The sequence below is a fragment of the Zea mays genome, chromosome 5 (assembly GCF_902167145.1).
Source record: "Zea mays cultivar B73 chromosome 5, Zm-B73-REFERENCE-NAM-5.0, whole genome shotgun sequence".
Lineage (NCBI taxonomy): Eukaryota > Viridiplantae > Streptophyta > Magnoliopsida > Poales > Poaceae > Zea > Zea mays.
Genome location: NC_050100.1, coordinates 146887872 through 146915730, shown reverse-complemented (window position 1 = coordinate 146915730; position 27859 = coordinate 146887872). Strand labels below are relative to the sequence as shown.

Here is a 27859-nt window from a genome sequence, read left to right as displayed (position 1 = left end):
CGTCCTCGGCGCGCTCGGGCCTATTGTGTGGGACATCCGTCGCGTGACGTTCCACCTACACGGACGCCCGATCTAGGGATGGCAACGGGCACATTTTACCCGCGTGCCCGCGGGTAAAAACCCTATAGGGTGCGGGTTTGGGTGTGAGTTTGTACCCGTGGGTACGGGTACGGGTTTGATTCTCAACCCGACGGGTTTTTTCTCGTGGGTATGAAAATGTTGTACCCGTGTCCGCAAACCCGCATACCCGCGTGTGTGTCTGTGTAGACTGTAGAGCACATGCATCTCAATTTAGTGCCACCCCGAAAGCTTTGAGCGAGCGGAGCCAATCAAATGATAAAAAAGAAAACTACAAGCATCAGGGAACTCGTAGAACTTTTGGCTAAGATCGGTACATGTTTTTATCAGTTTAATAAATATTTATTATTATGTGCTATCAGTTTAATAAATATTTATTATATGACTGTGCCCGCGGGTGCCATAAACCCGCGGGTAGCGGGTTTGGGTAACATACGCTACCCATCGCGGGTAGCAGGTGCGGGTACGGGTTTAACATTAATCTCGCGGGTACGGGTTTGTAATCTCTGTACCCGCGGGTTTTAAACCCGTTGCCATCCCTACTCAAGCCGGGTGCGCAACCAGTGGCAGTCCGGCCATATCGGTATCCGACGGCCCAAAGAGACGAGCTGGAACGCCAGTGCGTCGCCATGATCGAGCAGGGGATCGTCCGCCGCAGTGACTCGCCGTTCTCGTCGCCGGTCCTCCTCGTCAAGAAGGCCGACGGGTCCTGGCGTTTCTGCGTCGACTATCGCGCCCTCAACGCGCTCACGGTGAAGGATGCCTTCCCCATTCCTGTGGGTGATGAGTTGCTAGACGAGCTCCATGGTGCGCGGTACTTCTCTAAGCTAGACCTGCGCTCCGAGTACCACCAAGTGCTCATGTGGCCGGAAGACGTCCACAAGACGACATTCCATACTCATGACGGGCTGTACGAGTTCCTGCAAGACATGGGCGGATCACCTTCGTCACCTCCGCGCCGTGCTCGATGAGCTACGTCGCCACCACCTCTTCATCAAGCGCACAAAGTGTGCGTTCGTCGCCCCGTCCGTCGCCTACCTTGGCCACGTGATCTCGGCAGCGGGCGTGGTCATGGACCTGACCAAGGTACATGCCACCATCGACTGGCCAGCCCCTCGTTTGGTCCGGGTGGTGCGGGTTCGCCTGGTATGCGGGGTCCGCTAGGTGCTTGTCCAGTGGCGCGGGGAGCAGGCCGAATCAGCAACCTTGGAGGACTTCGATGACTTTCGCGCCCGACACTCGGCGTTCCAGCTCGAGGACGAGCTAGTCTTCGAGGAGGGGAGAGATGTCATGTATGGCCGGCCCTACGTCAGGCAACGACGCGTCCGGGCGGCGTGCGCGTGAGCGCGCCCAGGAGGCAACAACCGCTGGCTCTAGTGGATAGGATAGAAACTAGATAAGTTTGTTTGCATGCCTAGAATTAAGGATAGAAACTAGATAAGTTTGTTTGCATGCCTAGAATTAAAGGTTGTTTTCATGCCTAGAATTAAGGGTTGTTTGCATGCCTAGAATTAGGGAGCAGTTAGCTCCATGTGGTTAGGCCTAGGGGCCTATATATTTCTGTAACCAGACCTGAGTTGGAATTAAGAAAGATCATTATCCTAATCTCTCTCTCTCAACTAAGCCGACAGCAGAGGGGATAACCTCGCCGGAGAAGACAACGGACCGTGGCTACGATCTCCGTAGCCGAGGGCCGCCTACCCTAGACACTAAGGCCCTTGACAGAACAGAACACAGAAGACAGAAGTAGTGAAGTATAGAACTGAATACGACCTCCAGATGACGAACTCATGCCGTGCGCCGGTGAACTGGGCCGTGTGCGCCGAGGAAGATGAACTGGGGCTGAGTGCCCGAGTGTCGAACTGACGACGTCGATTGTCACTGAAGCCGCGCCGGTGATCAACTTACCAGGAGCCGTGCGCGGTGCGCCGACGCCACGTCGGTGATAAAAAAACCAGGAGCCAGGAGGACAGAGAACGACGACAGGAGAAGAGATTGGAGATAGAGAAGCAGAACTGCAGATTTACTTTATGTTCCAACAAACTTAATCATGCATAGATTTTTGAGATATCGCAATCAACGTTTCCCTTTGTGATGGAGTCCTTTTTCTTATCCTTACTATCGTTAACGTTTCATACTGTTTAGGTTCTTTGCGGATCAAGATTATCAAAGGTGCCACATGGCCTTGAAAACTGTGCTAGCTGTGTTCCACTAGTGTCACTACACACATCTCAGCAGAATGAGCAACTAAATTCCCAACTGCCTCCTGAATCATCATCAACAGAAAACTATCTTAATTCAGAAGCAGCTGAACAAAGACAACAGGTAACTCTTTTTTTTTTAAAAAAAATGAGCACACCTTATTTTTGCACTCACGCACTTATTTTTGCACAAATTTGCTCTATTGACTTGAATTGACCCAAAAGGCTAGTCTGATGCTGTGATTGCTTCACAAGTCCAATGTATTGCTTGAAATATTATCACACTGTATACATCACTTATTAGAACTCTCAAGGTATAAAGAGTTGGAACACCTTTTTCTATGTGCTTTGATATAATTCACCATGCTGTAATCTCTATGATGCATGTTTTTTCATGTACATGTACTCAGAGGATGCTCATGTTTGGGTACATTTGTTTGATTTTGTTGTTTACTTGTTGCTCTGCATTTTTTTGTGGTACTGCATAGCAAGCTATGAGTTCCAGTTCTCAACAGAGATGGTTGGGAAAAACGAATTTTGTTGAGGTCCGTTCTTTTTGGCATCTCTTCAGAAGCTTTGATAGGATGTGGACACTCCTTGTGCTTGGGCTTCAGGTTTACTTTCTATCTTTAATGAATGGCTCGATGCATTTAGGATTACTTTCATAATTCTGCCAGACATTTTGACACATTTATTTATTTATTTTATTTTCAGGTTCTGATAATAATGGCATGGCATGGATTAGAAAGCCCTACTCAGTTACTTGATCCAATAATTTTTGAGGATATTCTAAGTATTTTCATCACGAATGCAGTACTTCGAGTTATTCAAGGTTGTCATGAGTATTGTATTGTGTGAATATATATTATCAGTTATTATGTTATGAAAACTAGTGCTTAATAAAATGAAATACCTAATTCCTTTTTCACTTTCTTCATCAATGATTGATGTACCTGCTTTTTCTTGCAGTCATCCTTGACATTGCTTTCTCATGGAGAACCAAGGGAACAATGAGAGTTGACCAGATACTGAGATTTACTATAAAACTCTCTCTGGTGGTGGCATGGGCGATTATTCTTCCTGTATTTTATGCTAATTCTCAAAACTATAAGGCTTGCTCAACTAAACGCTCTAAAACCTTTTTGGGAATGTTCTGCTTGTCAAAATATATGGTGGTTGTTGCATTGTACCTTGCAAGCAATGTGGTTGGTATGGCATTATTTTTTGTCCCAGCTGTCACCAACTACATAGAGACATCTACATGGAGAATTTGCAATGTGTTGTCATGGTGGTGTCAGGTGTGTTCTTCCTCTTCCCATTTGTTTAAGCTTGTCATTTAGTATAACAATATATATATATTTGCATAAAACTATTCAAATGTGTCATTGGGGTATTTTGGGCCTGTTTGGCATAGCTCTGGAGCAGAATTCCAAGCTGGAGTAAAAATTTCTACCTAAACACCTGAACTCTGGAGAAAAAAAACTCTATGAAGTTTTTGGAGCTGTAGTACAAAAAACTGGAGTACCGGAGTTTACAAATATTTACCCACTGCTGCCACTCGTTACATAAAAAACCGTTGGTCTTTATCTGTCCCGCAACCTTTCTCTTCTCCTCCCCGCACCTTCTCGGTCGGTGGCCGCTTGGTTCCTCCAGCACGCCTCCTCCTCTCGTCGTGCCTCCTTCCTCTGCCACTCGTCATGCCTCCTCCCTCCGTTCGCCATGCCTCCTCCCTCCATCGGGCGATGCGTCAGGGGTAGGGCGAAGGACACTAGTACATGAATTTGTATAGTTTTTAGTTCTAGTACATATGGCCTGACACTAGTACAACGTTGTAGATGTAGCATTCCCCAACCGTCATGGATATCTAGGTCCTACATGGAACCTAATTGTCCTAAAGAATAGTTCAATTGTGTTCACTCATACATTCGAAATGTTATAGATAAATCATCTGGATTATGGGAAATAAAATGACATTCTTTATATATAACTTGTTATCCGCAGTAAACATATAAACATCCAAACCAAGGGTAAACATGTCTTGTCACACAAAAAACACATTTCTGGAGCTGATTAGTGATTACAATCTTCTTGCCGAATGCCTCAAACTCTAGAATAGAGTTGCTCCTTCCTGGATTTTTGGAGCAGAGTTGTTCCAGGGTGGAGTGGAGCCAAGCCAAACATGTCCTTTATATCAGATAACTTCAGCACATTTAAAATTACAAAAGATTATATTGCTTTCACGTAGGTTATACCTCTTTGTACTTCACCTGATGGTTTTCATATCTTGTTATTAAGCCCTAATGATGATTACATGTGCAGCCACAATTATACGTTGGACGAGGAATGCAAGAAGGACTCGTATCTATACTGAAGTTCCGTATTTTTTTACAATTGTATTACTTTTATGTCAACCATTTAACATGAGCTAACCATTCTATTTATACCTCACAGGTACACAACTTTTTGGACTATTCTATTGTCATGCAAATTTTTATTCAGCTACTACTTTGAGGTAATATTCCCTCAAAAATGCGCTGAACACAATCCTAGTTACAACTAGAAAAAATCTGTTTGTTGTTGTTAGTTTTTTACTCTGCTTCCTGATGCATTGTTTCTTAAACAAAATATATACAGATTAAGCCACTTGTGGGACCAACGAAAGAAATTATGAAGATCAATGTGAACAGATATGAGTGGCATGAATTTTTTCCACAAGGTCCTCTATATGTTATCTTGATTTTTGTGTTTTTTCCTTTCTGTAATAGTATTATATTCGTCCAGTCAAATTACAGTCAAACAAAAATAATGATACCATATGTCTCTTGCACCAGTCAAGAGTAATGCTGGCGCTATTCTTGCTGTATGGGCTCCTATAATTCTTGTGAGGATTCTATTCTTGCAGTACTTTGGTTTTAATTGCGCATATGCCTCTGTAAATGTGATTGTCTGTTTTTATTTCTTCCAATAGGTCTATTTTATGGACACACAAATATGGTATTCGGTATTCTGTACTATTTTCGGTGGTATGTGTGGTATTATCCATCATCTTGGTGAGGTGAGATGGAACATCACTTAACATGGGTACTCATTTCAGATGGCTATAGTGTACTAAATTGTTAACTCCGATACTCGTCTAGATTCGCACAATGGGAATGGTGAGAAGTCGGTTTTATTCCTTACCAGAAGCCTTCAGTATGTCTCTTTGTCCTCCTGCAACACCAATACAGAGAAAGGGAATGTTTTTTAGTTTCTTGGAGAAGAGAATTTTCAAGGTGAAAAATGTTCATGTCAATTTTTGAACTACCCGAAGGTGCCTTTTCCCCTTATGTGCCTTTTTCTCCCAAATGGTTCCACTTTTCAGAAATTAGGTAAAGATGAAAGATATTACCCAAGAAAGTTTGCGCTGGTTTGGAACAATATAATAAGTAGCTTCCGTTCTGAGGATTTAATAAGTAATAGGTACACTTTGATTACTCTGCTGCAACTCATGTCTCTCCAGATTTGTAAATAAAAAATGTTATTTTTCTAGAGAGATGGAATTGATGACAATGCCCATGACACCAATGCATAATTCTGGTTCTATCTGTTGGCCATTGTTTTTACTTGCTAAAAAGGTATGTTGATCTATTCTGCAGTAAATGACATCGGTTTGGGTAAACATGTGTTCACCTCTTTCGCTACATGTTCATAGTGTTGAAGTTCACATAACCTATTTATTTTTGTTATTTTTTTATTTCCACAATCCTTTGACAGAGTACATGGTGCGTCTCACAATAAGCACATTATCATGCAAAGGCAAATTTCTCAAATATAATATCATGTGGGATTATTCAGAATAAAGCTTGGCTACCATAGAACTTGTAGCACTTAAGTTCCTAAGTTTAACATAGAAAACATTACAGTTAGAGTATGTATTCCTATGTTGAGCCTAGGCCTTGCATACAACCTATTATACTATCTCCAGCAGCCTCCCTATTCCACTCCCTATTCTACTCCCTATTCCACTCCCTATCCCGCTCCCTATTTAAACTCCACTCTGCAAACAATGCATTTACAGTGCAAAACAGTATTATACACGCCCGCATGCATGGCGTTGCTGGAGTTGGCCTTAGGGGTGCTACTGTATGTATCCCTATGGAACCATCTTCCTTCGATATGGTATCAGAAGGCTTTCGTTGTCCAAACCCTAGTCGCCGGCCCTCACCCCACCTCTTCCTGGTCAACGCGGACCATGGCCACATGTCCGTCGATGCTCCTCCTAGGTGCAGGCTTCCCCCCTCTTCCTTTTCTCGGCCCGCGACCGCTGGACGGACCACCGTCGGGCTTGGGTGGCTGCTCCGGCCCCCGTCCTTTTTGATGGCGGCTTGGTTGACTCTGGATCGGGTCCGTTGGCCACTGGGACGGGTGTCGCTGCCTCCACCCCCTCCATTGGGTTGGCTACCTTCGGCGCTTCCGCATCGATTTCTTCAGGTGTCCTATGCCTCCTCCCTCTAGAGCTGCCACCATGGCCGCCTTGATAGATTTAGCCTGCATGGTCGCTGTGGGCCTGACTGGCCTCCCCTTCTGTGTGTCTTTGTCTGTTGCGCTTCTCATGGTGAGGTGTCTATTGTCCATTCTACCCTTATCGCTGCTCTTGTCGTGACCAAGTCCACCGTTGCCACCACGCGGGAGCATGAGCGGGCCACCTCTATGGATGCTCTTGCCTGCCAGCTCGCGGAGACTGAGCGTTAGCTTGGGGGTCGCTGTCGACTACCCGCCCTTCGACTCCGACGATGTCGAGGCCCCCGTCACTTACGAAACCTTTGTCATCGCCAACTTTCATGCTCAGGTGGCTAGTATCCAGAACATCTGGTTGCTAGTCATGGTTGACCTTGACCCAGCGTCCTCCAACTACGCTCGCTGGCGCGACCTTGTCCTCCTCACCTTGCAGCGCTATGCCCTTGAAAACCACGTCCTCACTGATGGATTCCTAACAGTGCCTTCCTAGTGTCGTATGGACAGTGTGGTCCTGTATGGAACCTCGACACTATCACTTTCGAGCTATAGGACATCGTTCGCGACTGTGGCGGTACAGTAGGGGTGGACCCAAGACAAATTGGGAGTACGAGCATACTTGCAAAGATGAGCACCAAAATGTTAGTGGGGGCATCCGAGTTAGGTTGAGTAGGGGACCTTATGGTGAAAATCTGAGCTCTACTATTTGTATCAGGTAAATGAGTTGGGGGTTGTGCCCTCACTCAAGCCTCTTTAGGTCCACCCCAGCGGTGCTCGCTAGGCCTAGGTTGCCATCGCGGAGCAATTCCTCGGCATCCGTGAAGCTCGTGTTCTCCACCTCGACGATGGCTACTAGATCTTCGTCTAGGCGACCTCTCCGTCACCAAGTACTGTTGCCAGATAAAGGGTATGTTAGGTGCTCTCCGAGACCTCGACGAGCCGATCTCCAACTGTACCCTCGTACTCAACCTTCTTTGCGGCCTTAATGAGTGCTACGACAACCTAAAGACTTGGATCATGTGGTCCATTATATACCCCTCCTAGACGGCCCGGAACGACCTCATCCTTGAAGAGCTCTCTATAGCTTCCTTCTATCATCGTGATGGCTCTATAGCTTCGGTCCTGGTGGGCCATCTCAGCGCACCAAGCCCTCCACTCCTATCTCTAGGACCCCGTCGCCTCGTTCTTCTACCAGCTTTGGTGGGGTCAACTATTGTTGGCATCAACATGGTGGTGGCGGCAGCGCTGGAGGAGGTAGTGGTGGTCCTGGAAAAAGGTGGCACATCCTAGCCGTCTCTCTACAGCCCGTCTCCATGTTGTCTGACGTTATGACCATCGCAACCTCAGCCGTCACTACTTGCCACTCTGTCCTTCAGCGGACCTGGGAGCCCTCTTGGACATCTCCTTTGGCTCTGCCAGCGCTGCACCAGCCCTCGCTTCTTTCGCACCCGCTGTCGTTGCCCCACTCGGTTGAGTCCTAGGCACCATGGGCTAGGGCGTGGAATCAATAGGCTCTTGCTAACTTGTTTAGCACGCTAACCTTGACCCCTCTTGCGGCCATCATCGACTAGGTGGCCAACTCCAATGCCTCCTACCACACTACTCCGGATGTTGGTATCCTATCCTCTCCCCCCCCTCATCCTTCCTACCCTCCTTCCATTATTGTTGGCAATGGTTCTGGTCTTGCAGTCACCTCTGTAGCAACTTGGTTCTTCCTGGTTCTTTTTGTATTCGCAACGTTCTTGTTGCCCCTGACATTATTTAGAACCTTTTGTCTTCGTTAGTTCACTATCGACAACTTGTTCTATGGAGTTTGACCCTTGGTTTGTCCGTGAAGGATCTCGCCACTCGGAGTCTTCTCGCGCGGTGTGAGAACTCTATGCCCCTATACACTCTTCGCCTTCCTGCGTCCTCTACTTTGCCATGTTCGTCTATTCCACATGCTTTGACTACTGCAGCTTCGTCCATTACTTGGCACCGTCATTTCGGCCATCCGGATCTTGATGTTATGTCCAAGTTGTCTAGTAGTTCAGTCATCTCCTGTACCCGAGGCCCCTAAGTTGTCCCTATGTCATGCCTATCAGCTAGGTTGTCATGTTAGGCTCCCATTTCTCGGCTCCTCTCACGCTATGCATACTTTTGATCTCATTCGGTGCGATTTGTGGATTTCGCCTGTTATGAGTGTTTTGAGCTATAAGTATTATCTGGTGGTTCTTAATGATTACTCTCATTACTCGTGGACTTTTTTTGTTGAGCTTGAAGCCTAATATGTTCACCATGCTTTCCCACTTCTTCGCCTGAGTGTCCACTCAGTTCAATCGCACCTTCACGGCTATTTAGTGTGACAACGAGAGAGTATGATAACTCCTATTCTCGTGTCTTCTTGAAAGTCTCCTAGAGGGAAGGTGAATATGTGAAACCTGAAATTTATCACTTAATACAAAAACTTTGGTCCCTAATTAGGCGTTAGAACGAGAGATAAAACAATCAGAGTAAGGGAGATGCGTTCTTCTTGCTAATGTTGCTCAACTTGGGAGCAACATAATAAGATTCGGATAACGATCAAGCAAGAGAACTTAGAGAGGGAGAGTGTCAGTTCTCCTGGAGGAGTAGCTGCAGCTACCGGTGAAGATAGCGCGAGAAGGGAGCCAGTTGAATTAGCAAGCGGCGTTGTCTTGGGCCGGCATGCTAGAATGCCTAGTTCCAGGGTCTCTGCGGCCGAATGAATCCGCTAGTTGGCCCATCGGTGAACAGGGGTGATTGTAATGAATAGCAGAGTTCTTGTAACCAGAAGACAGTTTTGGAAATAATTGAACACCAAAGCTTGTTACCTTGAATTCTCTTTTTCTCTTGCCTCTGTCTTCTTCCCTATCTTCGTTCAGAGTTCGTTCCTCCGGTAAGAACGCTGGTAGAGAGGAGAAAAATAAATCGCAAGCAAAACAACACAAATGAGACAACGACTTATTCACCGGAGTTTGGTTTTCAAATGAAACCTACGTCTCCGTTGAGTTGTCCCAAGGGACCGGGTCTCTTTCAACACTCTCAAGTGATTCCATGGATCGAGCTTGAGTCCTCTCTTTACTCGAACGAGAGACCAGAGTCTCCACAAGGATCTCTACACAATTCAGAGTCTCTCGCTAGCTTTACAATTGAATGTGAGTTAAAACTCCAAGCTCAAGAACGCAACAACACACTCTCCTCAATTACTCACACAAGACACTATCATTATTTCTTGCTCAAATCATTTGAATGTGGCACTTGGGAGGCTTTGGAACAATGGAGGTGTTGCTCTAGTGTAAGGACTTGAATGCTAAGCTCTTGTGTATTAAATGGGCTGGTTGGGGTGTATTTATAGCCCCAACAACCAAAATACCCGTTGGCATTGAATGCCAAAAGTTGCATTTTATGCGTGTGCACCAGACCTTGAACAATGTCGGTCTGGTGCACCACTGGACCTTGTCAAACTGCCGTTGCAGGTAGTCGTTCTGATCGGGAGGAGTCTTGTCAGACTCATCGGACCTTGCCACCTCAATTAGCCGTTGGATCTAGAACTTCGACCGTTGAGTCCTGAAAGGTCCGGTGCGCCATCGAACTGGTCCGGTGCGTCAGCGTCTTCAGCTCTCCAAAAACACCCTCTCTGGTAAAGTGGTTTGGCGCACCACCTGACTGTCTTCAGCTCTCCAAAAGCACCCTCTCTGGTAAAATGGTCTGGCGCACCACCTAATTGGCCCGGTGCGCTAGCCTACCAATGTCCATTTGCAGTGCTCTCTGCGTACTCGGTCCTGTGCACCACCGGATGGTCCGGTATGCCGCAGACCAACAAACTTAACTCCACCTTGGGCCATTCTTTTTCAATTTGATTTGACTGTGTTTGAGGGTGTTCATATGACTTAGATAAATATATCAAGAGACTAACCAACCAGTCTAAGTCATGGAACTTAGTCATTTTGATTTCTCTAACTCATATTTCAATTCTGGTCAAACTTAGCTCCAAAAGTACCAAACTTAAACTCGAGCTTTCCAGCTTCTCTAGTTAGCTCAAATATGTTCCTAGGGGTGTTTAGAACTTATCCAAGTTGTAGAACTACTAATAGTTTATCTTTTCCAAAATATACCCCTTTTCTGGCTAGGTTTGAGTTGTTTCTGCCTTAGAATCCCAATTATTGATCTTATGAACCTGTGATCATATACTTAACAAAATAGTTAGTCCATATAGTTGTGATAATCATCAAGCACCAAAACAAATCTAGAAATGGATTAAACCCCATTTCCCTTTCACTTCTTCCTCTCCCATGGCGTCTAGCTACGAATGTCTTCCCTCTATACTTCTCCCTAGAACGGCAAGGCTGAGCACATGATTCGCATGACCACCAACGTCATGCAATCCCTACTATTCTAGGCCTCGATTCCTGCTCGGTTCAAGGCTGAGGCTCTCCACACCACCATCTACCTACTTAGGGGGTGTTTGGTTTCTCGGGACTAATTTTTAGTCTCTCCATTTTATTCTATTTTAGTCCCTAAATTGCTAAATATGGAAACTAAAAGAGAGTTTTAGTTTCCGTATTTAGCAATTTAATGATTAAAATGGAATAAAACAAATGAGAGGGATTAGAGCACCTGAAAATTCAACACTTAAAACAAATTAAATCCCAAATTAGTGATTAGATTGATGGGAGAAATGAGAGGGAAATCCGCTTGGACTTGTTGCTCTTATAAATATATAATTTGACTTAGAGAGCAACTCAAGTGTTATGAATCAAAGTCCAATCAAGAAAATCTAGAGAGGGGAGAGGAACAAGAACAAATTACAATGAAAAGTAAACAACACAATAGACATGCAAATTTGTTTTATCGAGGTTCAGTTCCGAAGAACCTACGTCCCCATTGTGGTGTTCCAAAGGATGGAGTCTCTCTCCACTCTCTCAAGTGATCCACCGATCAACCTTGAGCCCTCAAATCCACTAAGTATAGAGATAGAGTCTGCGCAAGGCACTCCACAAGATCTGGAGCCTCTTGTTAGATTTTACAACAAAGTATCACCAAAACAAGAGCAAAAGATACACGACAACAACACCCAAGTAAGAAGATTGCTCAAGCACACTCTACAGAATCACTATCTTAGCTCAGATTGGGTGCTTCGATCTCTCGGAATGGCGTGGATGTGTTGCACAAGTGTATTGGAATGTTGCACAATAGTATTTATAGCCCCCAAACCCCCAAATAGTCATTGTTAGAAATCTGCAAAAGCTGCTCTTCCCTCGGGGGATCAGACCAGTCCGGTGCACCACCGGACCTCCAACGGTAACCTCAATCGACGGGATTGCTTTTGACTCTGCCTTCCGTGGACTCACCGGACCAGTTCGGTACACCACCAGACTCCACCACGTGTCCTGTCATGTCAGCTAGCCGTTGAATTGACTTTTGAACCTTGAAATTTGTTGTTGGACCCGACTGGTCCAATGCACACCGGACTAGTCCGATGTACCAAGGTACTCCAAGCTTCATCTGCAGACCTCTCTAGAAAAGAGGTCCGGTGTGCCACCGATGCGCCAGGCCTTAGATACCCTCTGCAGTCCTCGCTAGTAAAGTAGTCTAGTGCACCAGGCCACTTAAGCCTTCTGCAGCTGCCTTTGGAAAGAACATCTGATCTTCAACTCTTTTATGCATATCTTTTTCCAAATAATTTGACTAACTTTGACAACTTTCCTATGCCTTAAACAAACTTATTTAGAGACTATCCATCAGGTCTAAGCCATAGTACTTGATTTTTTTGAAGACTCCAACTCAAATTCCTGTTCTAGGCTCAAACTCGGCTCCAAATACACCTTTTCTGAAATCTGTCAATCCAAAGGCTCTAAGATGCTCAAAAACATTCCTAAGGGCAGTTAGAACTTATCCAAACTTGTGAACTAGACATAGCTCACCTCATCCAAGTTTTGTCCTATTTTACCTTTGTTTGAGCTACAAGTTGGGTTGTCTCCACAAATTGGCACTTATGAACCTGCAAGTGTACACTTAGCAAACTAGTTAGTATTCGGGGTTGTGTTGGTCATTAATCACCAAAACCAAGTTAGAAATGACATATAACACATTTCCCTTTCACACCCTTGACTACAACCTTCTTCTCTGGTGTTCCTCGATGTTTGCATTTGTCGCCTACACCGACGCTGACTGGGCAGGTTGCCTAGACACGCTAGGTCTATCTCTAGCTACGTTGTCTTCCTAGGCAGCAACCTCGTCTCCTGGTCATCGAAGCGACACCATGTCATCTCTCGCTCAAGTGACGAGGCTGAGTACCATGGTTAATGGTGTGGCTGAGACGTGTTGGCTTTAGCAGCTCCTTCTGGATCTTCTCAGTCCCGTCTCCAGAAGCACTCTCATCTACTGCGACAATGTCAGCGCGCTTTACCTCTCCACCAACCCCATCCAACACCGGCGGACGATGCATGTCGATGTCGACCTTCACTTCGTCTGCGAGCATGTCACTATTGGTGATGTGTCGATTCATTAATGTTCCGACGACATCTCAGTTCGTCGACATCTTCACTAAAGACCTCCCTACGTCGGTGTTATAGGAATTTCATTCCAGTCTCAACATCTGTTGTCGCTAGAGTTTTAACTGCGAGGGGATGTTAGAGTATGTTTTCCTTTGTTGGGCCTAGACCTTGTATACAACCCATCAGAGGTGCTACTATATGTATCCCTTATCTGGTTAATGGAACTATCTTCCTCCAATAATTACTTTATGAGAAGTTATCAGTTAGGCTAGCTGTATACTCCCTCTGTTCCAAATGTAGGTTGTTTGAGTTGATTTTAAACAAATATGATTTCAAAGCTTGCACGCCAATAGATGTTCTGCATTTAGACAGAACCACTTGCAGTCTTTGATTACTTTTGCAGTCCGGTATATATTGGGTACTTCTATCTTTAACAACAAATATTTATCTACATTCTTATATCTCTTTTGAATTTTGATTACATTGTAGTTTTCAGAAGCAGTGGATATGGCAGCAAATTTTACTGGAAAAAGTGCTCAACTCTTCTGGATGATTAAGAAGGATCACTACATGTTTTGTTCTATAAATGAATTCTATGAACTGACAAAAAATATTTTCAGATTTCTTATTATCGGGGAGACAGAGAGGAGGTAATTCAGTTTGATCCTAGATTATCTCCACCACTAATTCTTATGCCCAAGGTTGCAGTTTTGGTAGTATATGTTCCTATGAATACTATTATGATGTTTACAGATTGTATTCAGGGTGGTAGCTGCCATATTTGATGAAATAGATAAGAGTATTCAAAATTCAAGCCTGGTGATTGATTTTCGGATGAATCATTTGCCTTCACTGTTCCAAAAATTTGACCAGCTGGCTGAACTTCTGGTAATAACTGAACTAGAGTTATCCCTCTTTTATCTATCTTGGTTTATACTTCTTTTTTGCTATAGTATTTCATATGCATCGTTATTCTAGAAATTTGGATCTTACTTTTTTTTGGAGCAATGCTAGAGTCTGCTTTGGGGATCTTTTTAACAAAAGATTTCTTTGACAATCTACCTATTGGAATATAATATAAGTGAATTGTTCACCTCCTATCAGCTTAAGCTTTTGGGTTGAATTGGTTGGTGCATGCAACTTAATATGGTATTAGAGCCAGAGGTTATGAGTTCGAATCCTGGCTAGCGCAATTAAATAAAATAATTGTTGTTCGCTCCTATTCCACGTTTGAGACCCAAAAGAGGCTCGACGTGAGGGGAGTGTTAGAATATAATATACGTGAATTGTCCCAGATTTGCTCCTAACAGCTTAAGCTTTTGGGTTGAGCTGGTTGGTGCATGCAACTTAATACTACCTTCCCAGATATTTATCCTTTTTTACTGCAACCTTGGTTTATCCTTCTTTCTCTGATTCCGGATTTTGCAATTGATATGTGTTAAGGTGAAATTCCATTATATAATAAGTAAGGGGGCACAGCAGCCAAGCCAACCATGGGAACTGCTCACGACAGCCAAACCTAAGAAGCATTGCTGAGGGACTCGATAAAACCATCACCCACCTCTCCAAATACTACAGGTGCACCCTGCTGTTGGCCATGTCATCACTTTGTCACCGAGGAACCCACTTTCCAACTGAAACCCAAACCTGGAATGTGTTGAATTGGAATATTAGAGGGCTTAATAAGGATAGCAAATGTCTTGCCGTGAGACAAAATTGAAGAAAGCTGTTCAATTTTCTGCATCCGAAAAATCAAAATGGAAATCATTATTCCTCTTTTTTTGAAAAAAATGCCCCCAAGCGCTTTAACAAATTCGCATTCAGCTCGTCTAGAGGAGCTTCGGGAGGAATTCTTGTTGCCTGGATTGATTCACTGTTTCTTTTTTCTCGAAAACGCAGGAGAGCTGCATTTCATTAAAATAAGAAGGTGAGCCCCAAAATGGGGCGGTACAGAAATGGTGTGGCTTTTCACGGCGGCCAACACCTTACATAGACAAACATATCCATAGGACCGGGAGACAACTCAGCCCACAGCCCTAGGGGCTCCAGCAAGGCGCCAGTAAGTGGCATCTTCGCAAATCTCCCGCACCACTTTAGCGATATCAGCAGCCCCACCATCGAACACACAGCAATTCCGATGCTTCCACAACCACCAAGCAGACCACCGAGTTGAAAACCTTTCGCCGCTGCTTTGGTACGTTTTGCTCCGCCTGCTGCCACCAGACTTGGAAGTTGTCCTCCCCAGGGGAGGGGCACAGGTGTTGAAGATTGCAGGTGGAAAGAACCTGGAACCAGACTTGCCTAGAGAAGACGCAGCCAGCCAGCAGGTGTTGAATTGTTTCCTCTTCTTGATTACAGAGCACACAACAGTCAGGATGTTCCAGCCCTCTTCTCGCCAAACGGTCCGCTGTCCAACATCTATTGAGACTCGCTAACCAAAGGAAAAACTTGCACTTTGGAGGGGCCCAGGACTTCCAAATCCTATGGGCGGGTTCAAAAGCGACGGAGCCTATAAAGAACCTCCGGTAAGCCGATCTTGAAGAGTCATGTCCTGAGGATGATGGGGTCCAGAGGTGCTGGTCACTAACCCCCGGCGCCAGACTAACCGTTTCCATGACATCCTCTGGTACTCTATGAGAACTTGAGCATCCAGAACACCCCTGATATCTCTGACCCAACGACCATCAACCAAAGCCTCCTGCACCGTTCTTCCTCGCTTGAACTTAGAAGGGACCAGCCTGCATAGGGATGGTGCCAAAACTGAAAGTGAGTGACCCTGAATCCATCTGTCTTGCCAAAACAACGTGCCAGCCCCATCTCCCACGATCGATACCACCGAGGCGGCGAACATCGCTGCTGCAATGGGATGGACCTGAATGTCGAACTCCGTCCATGGGCGATCTAGCTGAGTCTTTTTAAACCAAAGCCAGCGCATACACAAGGACCAGCCAAGAGCTTCCAAGTTATGAATACCTAGGCCCCCAAGCTCGATTGGTCTGGAAACACGGCCCCAATTAACCAGGCAGCACCCCCCTCTAACGTCGCGTCTGCCTTTCCACAAGAAGCCCCTTCTGATTTTATCAATGGCTTTCAGCACCCACTTCAGACATTGAAGCACCAAGAGATGGTGGATAGGAATGGCTGTAAGGACTGCTTTCACCAAGACATTTCTTCCTGCCGGATGCATCAAAACAGCTTTCCATCCTGGGAGTTTGTCAGCGATCTTATCAATCAAAGGTAGCAAGTCAACCGCTGTCAACTTCTTGTGAGATAGAGGCAAACCAAGATATTTGCACGGAAAATTCACCACCTTGCAGCTCAAGGCTCCCTATACTTCCTCCACCACCTGATCTGAACACCGAATTGGTGTTATGGAGCATTTGCTAATGTTGGTGACAAGCCCCGAAGCCTCACCGAAAACCCGCAGCAACTCTTTTGTCAAGGTTAACTCACTCGCCACCGGCTGCACGAAGAGCACCACATCATCCGCGTACATGGAAACCCTCTGTCCAGCACCCCGCCTTAATAGGGGGAGTAACAAACCTAGATCTGCCGCCCTCTTGATAAGGAAATTCAGCACGTCCATGACTAGAATAAACAACATTGGCGAAAGGGGGTCCCCTTTGATGGAATAAGTCTTGAGCATCTAGAGGACAACAGTCGCTTTTGACTGTCCTCTGTAGTCCTTTAGCATCTAGAGGACAGCTTGACTGTCCTCTGTAGTCTCTTTAGCATCTAGAGGACAGCAGTCGCTTTTTGACTGTCCTCTGTAGTCGCTTTAGCATCTAGAGGACAACAGTCGCTTTTGACTGTCCTCTGTAGTCTCTTTAGCATCTAGAGGACAATCATGTTGTGTAGTGTGTGTGAGAAGGTGTGGTAGTGCAGCCTCTAGGGCTATAAATATGGGTCTCCAACCCTTAGATGGGTATGACATTGTGTAGTGTTTGAGGAAATAAACAGAAAATTGTCCCAACTCATAGTGTCATCCTCTTGATGAGAGTTAGAGTCCCTCTACTTACAATTGGTATCAGAGCCAAACTATCCTGCAGCCTAAACATCTCGTGCTCATGTCCTTCCCGCGCCTCTCCCCACACACAGTCGGCGGCAAGAGCTCCAACTGTTCCTTCCTCCCCTGCTCAGACGAGCAGCCTTTCGTCTGAGACAGCCTCTTCCACACGCAGCGATCCCTCACTAGCCCACCATGTCCCTACGCTCGGCCACTTCGAGTGCACGGCGCCAGCAGGAGGCCGAGGTCGCCGCGGCACAAGAACGCGAGCGAGCAGCAGCAGCGGCTGCAGCGACAGCGGCGAGGGCAGCACGGTTGGCGGCGGCGGAACTGGCAGCGGCGAGAGCGGAAGTAGAAGCAGCGGAGGCGGCGGATGCTGCACGTGCGGCAGCAACAGAGCTCGAGGTTCTGCGCGGCAGTAGAGCGGGCAGCTCTGCTTCTGTCGACGACAACACCGACGAAGAGCTCAGGCTGGCGAGGGAAGCAGCGCGAGAGCAGGCGGCACAGTGGGCAGCCGCGCATCCCCATGGGGGCGCGCGTGGCGACAGCCCGGATAGGCGCCGACGCGCTGACGGTGCTCCAGGCGGGGGCGCACGCGGCGGCAGCCCAGACGGGCGTAGACGCGCCGGCGGTGCTCCCGGCGGCGGCGACCGAGTCGACGGAGATCGCGGCCTCTACAGGCGGCGCGATTCTCCCTCCCCGGATCGGTACCATGGTCGCCACATGGCCCAGGCCATTGTCAGGGACATCGGTCCCGGCGGTGGGTGGCCTACCCTCACCAAGACCAACTACGTCGAGTGGGCCGCGGTGATGAGGGTACGGCTCCAGGTTCGCCACATGTGGGAAGCAGTTCGTTACGACGACGTCGACTACCACGAGGATCGGCGGGCGCTGGATGCCCTCATTGCTGCAGTCCCGCCCGAGATGCAGTTTTCGCTTTCCCAAAAGCGGACTGCCAAGGAGGCCTGGGACGCCATCGCTGCGACCTGCATCGGCAGCGATCGTGCCCGCAAGACCACACTGCAGGCACTTCGCAAGGAGTGGGAGTACCTGGCCTTCAAGCCAGGTGAGGATGTTGATGACTTTGCTCTCCGCCTCAACACTCTATTGCAGAAGATGGTGCAGTTCGGCGACGACACCTACGATGAGGAGAGAGCTGTTGAGAAGCTCTTCCGTTGCATCCCCGAGAAGTATAGGCAGATTGCTCGCTCGATCGAGTCTCTGCTAGACCTCTCCACGATGACGATCGAAGAGGCGATTGGTCGCCTCAAGGTGGTCGACGGCGACGAACCACAGGCTCTCTCTGGGCCTATCACTATCGGCGGGAAGCTACATCTCACTCGGGAGCAGTGGGAGGCCTGCCAGGGTGACAAGAAGAAGGGGGAGTCCTCCTCGACACGAGGCCGCAAACGCGGCAAGCCGCGCAAGGCGCGTGGAGGCGCCCAGGCCGGGGCGCGAGGACATGCTGAGGGTGGTGCACGTGGAGGTGCCCAAGGCGGCGCCGTCGGGAACAAGTAGCCGGCACGAGACGACGGCTGCCACAACTGCGGCAAGCTTGGCCACTGGGCCAGGGATTGTCGGCAGCCACGACGTGGCCAGGCCAACGTCGCACAGGCGGAGGCGGAGGAGGAGGCCCTGCTCCTGGCACATGCAAGCATCGAGCCATCTCCAGCGGCACCGGCCGCAGCGGCACTCCTCCACCTTGATGAGTCGAAAGCACGCGCTTTCCTCGGCGACGACTCCAACAAGGACATGATCGAAGGATGGTGCCTCGACACTGGCGCCACTCATCACATGACCGGCCGACGGGAGTTCTTCACCGAGCTTGACTCTAGCGTCCAGGCTCCGTCAAGTTTGGGGACGCCTCCGGCATAGAGATCAAGGGCGCCGGCTCAGTCGTCTTCACCGCAGCGTCTGGTGAGCACAGGCTGCTCACCGGAGTCTGCTACATCCCCGCGTTGAGGAACTCTATCATCAGCTTGGGACAACTGGATGAGAACGGTTCGCGCGTGGAGGTCGAGCACGGAGTCATGAGGATCTGGGATCCCTCTCGTCGCCTTCTTGCCAAGGTACACAGGAGTCCAAATCGGTTATACATCCTCAATGTGAAGGTGGCACAACCTTGCTGCCTTGCTGCTCGTCGAGACGACGGGGCATGGCAGTGGCATGAGCGCTTCAGGCACCTTAACTTCGAGGCCCTGAAGCGGCTCAGTGCCAAGGAGATGGTACGAGGCCTGCCGTGCCTTGACCATGTGGAGCAATTCTGCGATATCTGTGTGTTGACAAAGCAGAGACGACTCCCCTTTCCCCAGCAGTCGAGGTTCCGAGCCAAGGAGAGGCTCGAGCTCGTGCAAGGGGACTTGTGTGGCCCGGTGACACCAGCCACACCAGGAGGACGACGCTACTTCTTGCTGCTCGTCGACGATCTCTCCCGCTACATGTGGGTGATGATCCTTGGCAGCAAGGGAGAGGCTGCGAACGCCATCAGGCGTGTGCAGGTCGCTGCGGAGGCGGAGTGCGGCCGCAAGCTGCGCGTGCTGCGCACCGACAACGGCGGCAAATTCACGGCGGCTGAGTTCGCGTCGTACTATGCGGATGAGGGCGTTCAGCGCCACTACTCCGCGCCGTACAGCCCGCAGCAGAACGGCGTCGTCGAGCGGCGCAACCAGACGGTTGTGGGGATGGCTCGGGCTCTCCTCAAGCAGAGAGGAATGCCAGCTGTCTTCTGGGGAGAGGCGGTGGTGACAGCGGTTTACATCCTCAACCGCTCGCCCACCAAGGCTCTCAACGGGATGACACCGTACGAGGCTTGGCATGGGCGCAAGCCGGCGGTCTCTCACCTACGGGTCTTCGGCTGCCTCGCATTCACCAAGGAGCTTGGCCACATCAGCAAGCTCGACGATAGGAGCACCCCGGGGGTGCTCATTGGCTACGCGGAGGGCTCGAAGGCCTACCGCATCCTTGACCCAAGAACACAGCGTGTGCGCACGGCGCGCGACGTAGTGTTCGATGAAGGGCGAGGATGGGCGTGGGACAAGGCGGTGGACGACGGCACGACTCCGACGTACGACTTCACCATCGAGTACGTCCACTTTGAGGGAGCTGGGGGAGTAGGCAACTCTTCTCCGAGCAGGTCTACCCCAGCCCCCAAGTCTCCACCGACTCCAGCGCCAAACTCTCCAGCTCCTGCTACAACGAGCTCTTCACCACCACGCACTCCAGCCACGACTCCGGCTACAGCAAGCTCTTCGCCACCACGCACTCCAGCACCGACGGTACCCTCTCCGGGAACGTCCTCTCCGACACCAGCTCGTGTCGAGCACGACCCAGTGGAGCTCGTGACCCCTCTGTCCCGCGACGAGGAGCGCGTCGACGCGTGCTACGACGGCGAGCCGTTGCGGTATCGAAGGGTGGAGGGCCTTCTCATCGACCCATCGGTGCCGGGCCCTGCGTCTCGCATTCTGGCAGGAGAGTTGCATCTTGCATGCGACGATGGTGAGCCTCGGTCTTTCGCGGAGGCCGAGAAACATGCGGCTTGGCGTGCCGCGATGCAGTCGGAGATGGACGCGGTTGAGACGAACCGCACTTGGGAGCTCGCTGATCTCCCTCATGGTCATCGCGCGATCACCCTTAAGTGGGTGTTCAAACTGAAGAGGGATGAAGCCGGCGCCATCGTCAAGCATAAGGCTCGCTTGGTGGCACGCGGTTTCTTGCAGCAGGAGGGGATCGACTTCGACGATGCCTTCGCCCCTGTAGCACGGATGGAATCCGTGCGACTCCTCGCGCTGGCAGCCCTGAAGGGCTGGCATGTTCATCACATGGATGTCAAGTCGGCGTTTCTTAACGGCGACTTAAAGGAGAAGGTCTATGTACACCAGCCGCCAGGTTTTGCGATCCCTGGCAAGGAGGGCAAGGTGTTGCGCCTGCGCAAGGCTCTCTACGGCTTGCGACAGGCACCAAGGGCGTGGAATGCCAAGCTGGATTCCACGCTCAAGAGGATGGGCTTCATGCCAAGCCCGCACGAGGCGGCCATCTATCGGCGGGGCAATGGAGAAAATGCCCTGCTGGTGGGTGTCTACGTCGACGACTTGGTGATCACCGGCGCCAAGGATGCAGAGGTGGCAGCGTTCAAGGAAGAGATGAAGGCCACCTTCCAAATGAGTGACCTGGGGCATCTCTCCTTCTACCTGGGGATTGAGGTGCACCAGGGAGACTCCGGGAACACACTTCGCCAGACCGCCTATGCCAGGCGCATTGTTGAGCTGGCTGGGCTCACCGACTGCAACCCAGCTCTCACTCCGATGGAGGAGAGGTTGAAGCTGAGTCGCGACAGCACGACGGAGGAGCTGGATGCTACTCAGTACCGGCGTCTTGTGGGGAGCCTTCGCTACCTCGTCCACACACGGCCTGACTTGGCACCCTCTCCCTCCCAGCCGCCGGCTCCACAGCCGCCGGGCTCCCTCTCCCTCCCAGCCGCCGGCGCCGGACCGCCGGTCCCCTGCCCAGGCGCGGAGCGCCTCTCTGCCCCTGCGCGTCCGCCGCCGTCCCTCTTCCCCGACGCGCCCACCGTCTCCCCTACCCTGCGTGCTCGTCGCGCCCAGGGCCCCTCCACCCCTGCGCGTCCGCCGACCCCGGACGCCGCCGCCGGACTCCCTCGGCCGCCGGTCTTCCTCCCCTGCGCGCCCAGGGCCTCTGCCCCTACACGTCCGCCGCCGCCGGCCTTCCCCCTGGGAGCGGCGCCCGTCGTCCCTGCGCCTCCTCGACCAGGCACGTCCGCCGCCGCCGGCCTTCCCCCTGGGAGCGGCGCCCGTCGTCCCTGCGCCTCCTCGACCAGGCACCTGGCCAGGCCGCGCCCCTGCCCCTGCAACCCCGCCGCCATGGACGCCAACACCACTGCCGCCACCGGCACCATCACCCCCGCTGCAACCGGCAGCGAGCCCGCCCATGGAGGGGCCCCGTACATCACCGGCCTCGGACCGCTCCGCGCTTCATCCCCGCTGCCCCTGCATCGCACCTCCCCGCCGGGCTTCCCCGCCTTCGCTTCACCCACCTGGAGTCATCGTGTCGCACCCTCCACCATCCCCACCACCGACCCCCCGCTCGTCAGCACCCTCGCCTCGATCCAGGCCGCTGTGACGGCCTCGCGGGAGCGCGAGCGCGCTGCCTCCCTCGCCCTGGAGCGTGAGCGTGCCCTGGGCGCTGCTCTGACCACCCAGATGGCCACCACGCAGCGTCTCCTCGGCCACCCGACTCTCGCCGATGCGGAGCCCCCAGAGGACCCCCACGCCTCCGACCTCGACGCCGACCTCATCGCTGCTCTCCACGCTCAGGCCGCTGGTCTGCACAACATCCGGGCCCTCGTGTCCGTGGTGTTGGATCCGGCGTCTTCCCACTACCCCCGCTGGCGAGGACAGGTCCTCCTCACGCTGCGGCGGTTCGTCCTCGACGATCACGTCCTCGTCGACCACGACGCTCCACCGCCTCGCTCCTGGTGCCTCATGGACAGCGTTGTCCTCTCGTGGCTCCACGACACCATCACCGTTGAGCTGCAGGACATCATCCGCGATCAGGCGGACACTGCTCGCCAAGCGTGGCTCGCTCTCGAGGACCAGTTCCTCGGGAATCGGGATGCGCGGGCGCTCCACCTCGACGCCCAGTTCCACCTGTTCTCTCAGGGAGACCTCTCCGTGGGAGAATACTGCCGCCAGATGAAGGGCCTGGCTGACTCTCTCCGCGATCTCGGCGAGCCAGTTGCCGATCGTACCCTGGTGCTGAACCTCCTGCGTGGCCTCAGCCCCCGCTACGGCCACCTGAAGGCTCTCATCAAGAGGAGCGTGCCCTTCCCCACCTTCCACGCCGTGCGGAACGAGCTTCTCCTCGAGGAGCTCACCATGGCGAATGAGGCACCCACTCCTGCCTCGGCCCTCTACAGCGCTCCCACCAGTGGTCAGCCACCTTCAGGGGGCCAGGCCACCCGTCCTCCGTCGACCGGGGCTCCCACCCGCCCCCCTCCTGCCGTCCCGGCGGCCCCTCGTCCGACTTCTACGACCGACGGGGGTCGTCACTCCCGCAAGGGCGGCCGTGGGAGCGGCGGCTCCTCTCGTGGTGGTCCCTCCGGCCGGGGTGGCGGCCACGCGTGGCCGTCCTTCTACAACCCCTGGACCGGGACCATCGCCATGTGGTCGGGCCAGGCACCGAGTACCCCCCGTCCTCCGGCGCCCGCCCTCCTGACTACACCTCACTACGGCACACCTCCTTATGGTGTTCCCGTCGTGCCCCAGGCTCCGCCCGCGCTCCTGCCCCCGGGGACCCACACCTCGACGCCTTGGTCCCCGCCGGCTGGTGGTTGGGACAGCACCTCCCTCGCTGCTGCTTTCAGCACCATGGCGATGACCCCACCCCCCTCCGACTGGGTGATCGACTCCGGTGCCTCGTACCACACCACCCCCACGGCAGGCACGCTCTCTCGCTCTCATCCCCCACTCCCCTCTCACCCATCCTCGATCGTCGTTGGAAACGGTTCCACTCTGCCAGTCACCTCAGTAGGTGCCTCGGTTCTCCCTGGGCCGTTTTACCTCAACGATGTTCTCGTAGCTCCCCACATCACCCACAATCTTCTTTCTGTTCGTCGATTCACTACTGACAACTCCTGTTCCATTGAGTTTGACCCCTCTGGTTTTTCTGTGAAGGATCTGGCCACCAGGACCCTTCTCGCCCGCTGTGACAGCTCGGGGCCTCTCTACACGCTCCAGCCCTCCACCGCCGGCGTGTCTCCACCTCCTGCCTTGGTCTCCACCACCTCCTCCACCACATGGCATCGACGTCTCGGCCATCCTGGACCCGACGTCATGACCAAGATTACCAGTAGTCTCGATCTTTCATGTAGTAGGGGACATTTTGAGGGTCTCTGTCATGCTTGTCAGTTAGGCCGACATACTCGTCTCCCATTTACTACTTCTTCTCGGGCTGAGCAGGCTTTTGATCTGGTTCATTGTGACCTTTGGACCTCCCCTGTACTCAGTCTTTCTGGTTATAAATATTATCTGGTGATTTTGGATGATTTTTCCCATTTTCTCTGGACTTTCCCGCTTCGGTTGAAGTCGGACACATTCACCACCCTCACACACTTCTTCACCTGGGTATCCACTCAGTTTCGTCGCCCGGTCCGTGCTCTGCAGTGTGACAATGGCCGCGAGTTCGATAACAACGCCTCTCGCTCCTTCTTCCTCACTCATGGCGTCCAGTTGCGTCTCTCGTGCCCCTACACTTCTGCCCAGAACGGCCGCGCCGAACGCATGATCCGCACCACCACTAATATGCTCCGCTGTCTCCTCTTCCAGGCGTCTCTCCCTGCCAGCTACTGGGCAGAGGCCCTGCATACTGCCACCCACCTCCTCAATCGTCTTCCCTCGAAGGCGGTACACCACCCTACCCCCCACTTCGCCCTTTACGGCACAGCCCCTTCCTATGACCACCTTCGCGTGTTCGGCTGTGCCTGCTACCCTAACACTTCCGCTACCGCTCCACATAAGCTTTCCCCTCGCTCCACCCGTTGTCTATTTCTTGGCTACTCCCCTGACCACAAGGGGTACCGGTGTCTGGACCTCACCTCCCACCGCATCATCATCTCTCGTCATGTCGTCTTTGACGAAGATGTGTTTCCCCTTGCTGGCTCCACCCCACCCACCGATCTTGACTCCCTCCTCGAGTCCGATCCGATTCCTCCCCCACCTTCGGCTCCCCGTCTTGCGCCGTTACCTGCTCCTCGTGCGGCCCCCACGACCTCTTCCGCGCCACGCGCGGCCCCGTCGACCCCGCCTGCGCCACGCGCGGCGCCGTCGACCCCGCCTGCGCCACGCGCGGCCCCGTCGACCCCGCCTGCGCCACGCGCGGCCCCGTCGACCCCGCCTGCACCACGCACGGCCCCGTCGATCCCGCCTGCGCCACGCGCGGCCCCGTCGACCCCGCCTGCGCCACGCGCGGCCCCGTCGACTCCGGCTCGATTCGCCAACCCCGCCCTCGTCTACCATCGCCGCGGCCACGCCACTACCTCGGCACCCCCCGACGCGTGCCCATCGACGAGCGCGGCCCGCTTCGCCGACCCCGCCGTCGTCTATCACCGCCGTGAGCCGGCCCCTCCAGCCGCTCCCGACGTTCCGGTGGCTCACTCCGAGTCATCCGTATACCACCCGGTCGCCATCCATCGCGACCCCGGGCACGTCCACCCGATGGTGACTCGACGCGCTGCTGGCGTTCTCCGCCCCGTCGACCGGCTCATCCTGGCAGCCGCTACGACCAGCACTCCACCCGACGCTTCCCCGGTACCCTCCTCCGTTCGCACTGCCCTCGCCGACCCACACTGGCGTCGCGCTATGGAGGAGGAGTACGCGGCCCTCTTGGCCAACCACACTTGGGACCTGGTGCCGCGTCCACCAGGCACCAACGTGGTCACCGGCAAGTGGCTTTTTCGCCACAAGCTGACCTCAGACGGCTCCCTCGACCGCTACAAGGCCCGTTGGGTCCTTCGGGGCCTCACCCAGCGCCCTGGAGTGGACTACGACGAGACCTTCAGCCCTGTCGTCAAGTTCGCCACTGTTCGCGCCGTCCTCTCCCTCGCCCTCTCCCGCGCCTGGGCGATCCATCAGCTCGATGTCAAGAATGCCTTCCTCCATGGCACTCTGACGGAGACTGTCTACTGCAGCCAGCCCACCGGCTTCGTCGACGCTGACCGTCCGGACCTGGTTTGCCGGCTGAACCGATCCCTGTACGGCCTCAAGCAGGCGCCACGGGCTTGGTACAGCCGCTTCGCCTCCTACCTGGCCTCTGTCGGCTTCGTCGAGGCCAAGTCGGACACGTCCCTGTTCATCTACCGGCGCGGCGACGACACCGTCTACCTCCTGCTCTACGTCGACGACATTGTGCTCACGGCATCCACCGCCGACCTCCTTCACCGCACGATCGTCGCCCTTCAGCGGGAGTTCGCGATGAAGGACCTGGGGCCCCTCCACCACTTCCTCGGCGTCACCGCCGAACGTCGGCCTCAGGGTCTCTTCCTCCACCAGCGCCAGTACGCCATCGACATCCTGGAGCGGGCTGGCATGTCTGACTGCAAGCCCTGCACCACGCCTGTCGACACTCAGGCGAAGCTCTCTGAGGACGACGGGCCTCCGGTCGCCGACGCGACGTCCTACCGGAGCCTCACCGGCGCGCTCCAGTACCTCACGTTCTCCAGGCCCGACATCGCTTACGCCGTCCAGCAGGTGTGCCTGCACATGCACACTCCGCGGGAGCCCCATCTCACTGCGCTCAAGCGGATTCTACGCTACCTCCGCGGCTCCCTCGACTACGGCCTCCTACTCCGCCCATCCCCGACGACGGAGCTCGTGGTCTACACCGACGCTGACTGGGCTGGCTGTCCCGACACGCGCCGGTCCACCTCCGGCTACGCCGTCTTCCTGGGCGCCAACCTCGTCTCTTGGGCCGCCAAGAGGCAGCCCGTCGTCTCTCGCTCCAGCGCTGAGGCCGAGTACCGTGCCGTGGCCAACGGCGTGGCCGAGGCCTCCTGGCTGCGCCAGCTCCTCCACGAGCTTCACAGTCCCCTCCAGCGCGCCACCCTCGTCTACTGCGACAACGTCAGCGCGGTCTACCTCTCCACCAACCCCGTGCAGCATCAGCGCACGAAGCATGTGGAGATCGACCTCCACTTCGTCCGCGAGCGTGTCGCTGCCGGTGACGTCCGCGTTCTCAGCGTCCCCACCACGCTTCAGTTCGCCGACATCTTCACCAAGGGGTTACCGTCGAGTGTCTTTTTAGATTTCCGATCCAGCCTCAACATCTGTACAGGATAGAGTTGTGACTGCGGGGGGGTGTTAGACTACCCGTCTAGGGTTTGTGTTATTCCCTGTGTAATGACTGTTATACCCCTGTGTAATGGGCCTTGGCCCAGTTACTCTCTCTATTTAATATCACTCCCAACCCCTGATTAGGGTATGGGCTCACATTCCAACAGGCTACGTTAGTCGGTTCTTGCAGCGACCGACGACGGAGCATGAGTAGGCTGTGAAGATGATCATCCGCTATGTTGCGGGGACTCTCGACCACGGTCTCTACTACCCGAGGTGCCCTGGGGAGGCACACCTTGTCGGGTACAGCGACAACGACCAAGCCGGCGACATCGACACTAGCAAGAGCACAAGCGGGATCCTCTTCTTCCTCGGCAAGTGCCTCATTAGCTGGCAGTCGGTCAAGCAGCATGTAGTGGCCATGTCCAGCTGTGAGGCCGAGTACATAGCGGCGTCCACTGCTTAGACTCAGGCGCTCTGGCTGGCTCGATTGCTCGGTGATCTCCTCGGGAGAGACACTGGAGCGGTGGAACTCAGGGTGGACAGCCAGTCCGCTCTGGCATTGGCCAAGAACCCCGTGTTCCATGAACGGAGCAAGCACATCCGGCTGAGATACCACTTCATCCGAGACTGCTTGGCAGAAGGGAGCATCAAGGCGCGTTACATCAACACCAAGGATCAGCTTGCAGACCTGCTCACCAAGCCCCTTGGGAAGATCAAGTTTGTTGAGCTTTGCTCCAG

General features: G+C 52.6%; 1 protein-coding gene across 2 annotated transcripts in view; it reads left to right on the top strand.

Annotated features, from left to right (window-relative positions):
• The window catches only part of LOC100383026 (putative callose synthase 8), a 77739-nt gene that overhangs the window by 19444 nt on the left and 30436 nt on the right, over positions 1-27859 (top strand). For both annotated transcript variants that reach the window (XM_008645808.3, XM_008645809.3), the window contains 14 exons: positions 2224-2403; positions 2768-2893; positions 2994-3111; positions 3249-3577; positions 4599-4651; positions 4731-4791; positions 4914-4995; positions 5111-5160; positions 5248-5334; positions 5417-5551; positions 5641-5738; positions 5809-5893; positions 13760-13920; positions 14035-14158. In XM_008645808.3, coding sequence (XP_008644030.1) covers positions 2224-2403; positions 2768-2893; positions 2994-3111; positions 3249-3577; positions 4599-4651; positions 4731-4791; positions 4914-4995; positions 5111-5160; positions 5248-5334; positions 5417-5551; positions 5641-5738; positions 5809-5893; positions 13760-13920; positions 14035-14158 — 1689 coding nt within the window. The remainder of the gene's footprint in view (positions 1-2223; positions 2404-2767; positions 2894-2993; positions 3112-3248; positions 3578-4598; positions 4652-4730; positions 4792-4913; positions 4996-5110; positions 5161-5247; positions 5335-5416; positions 5552-5640; positions 5739-5808; positions 5894-13759; positions 13921-14034; positions 14159-27859) is intronic.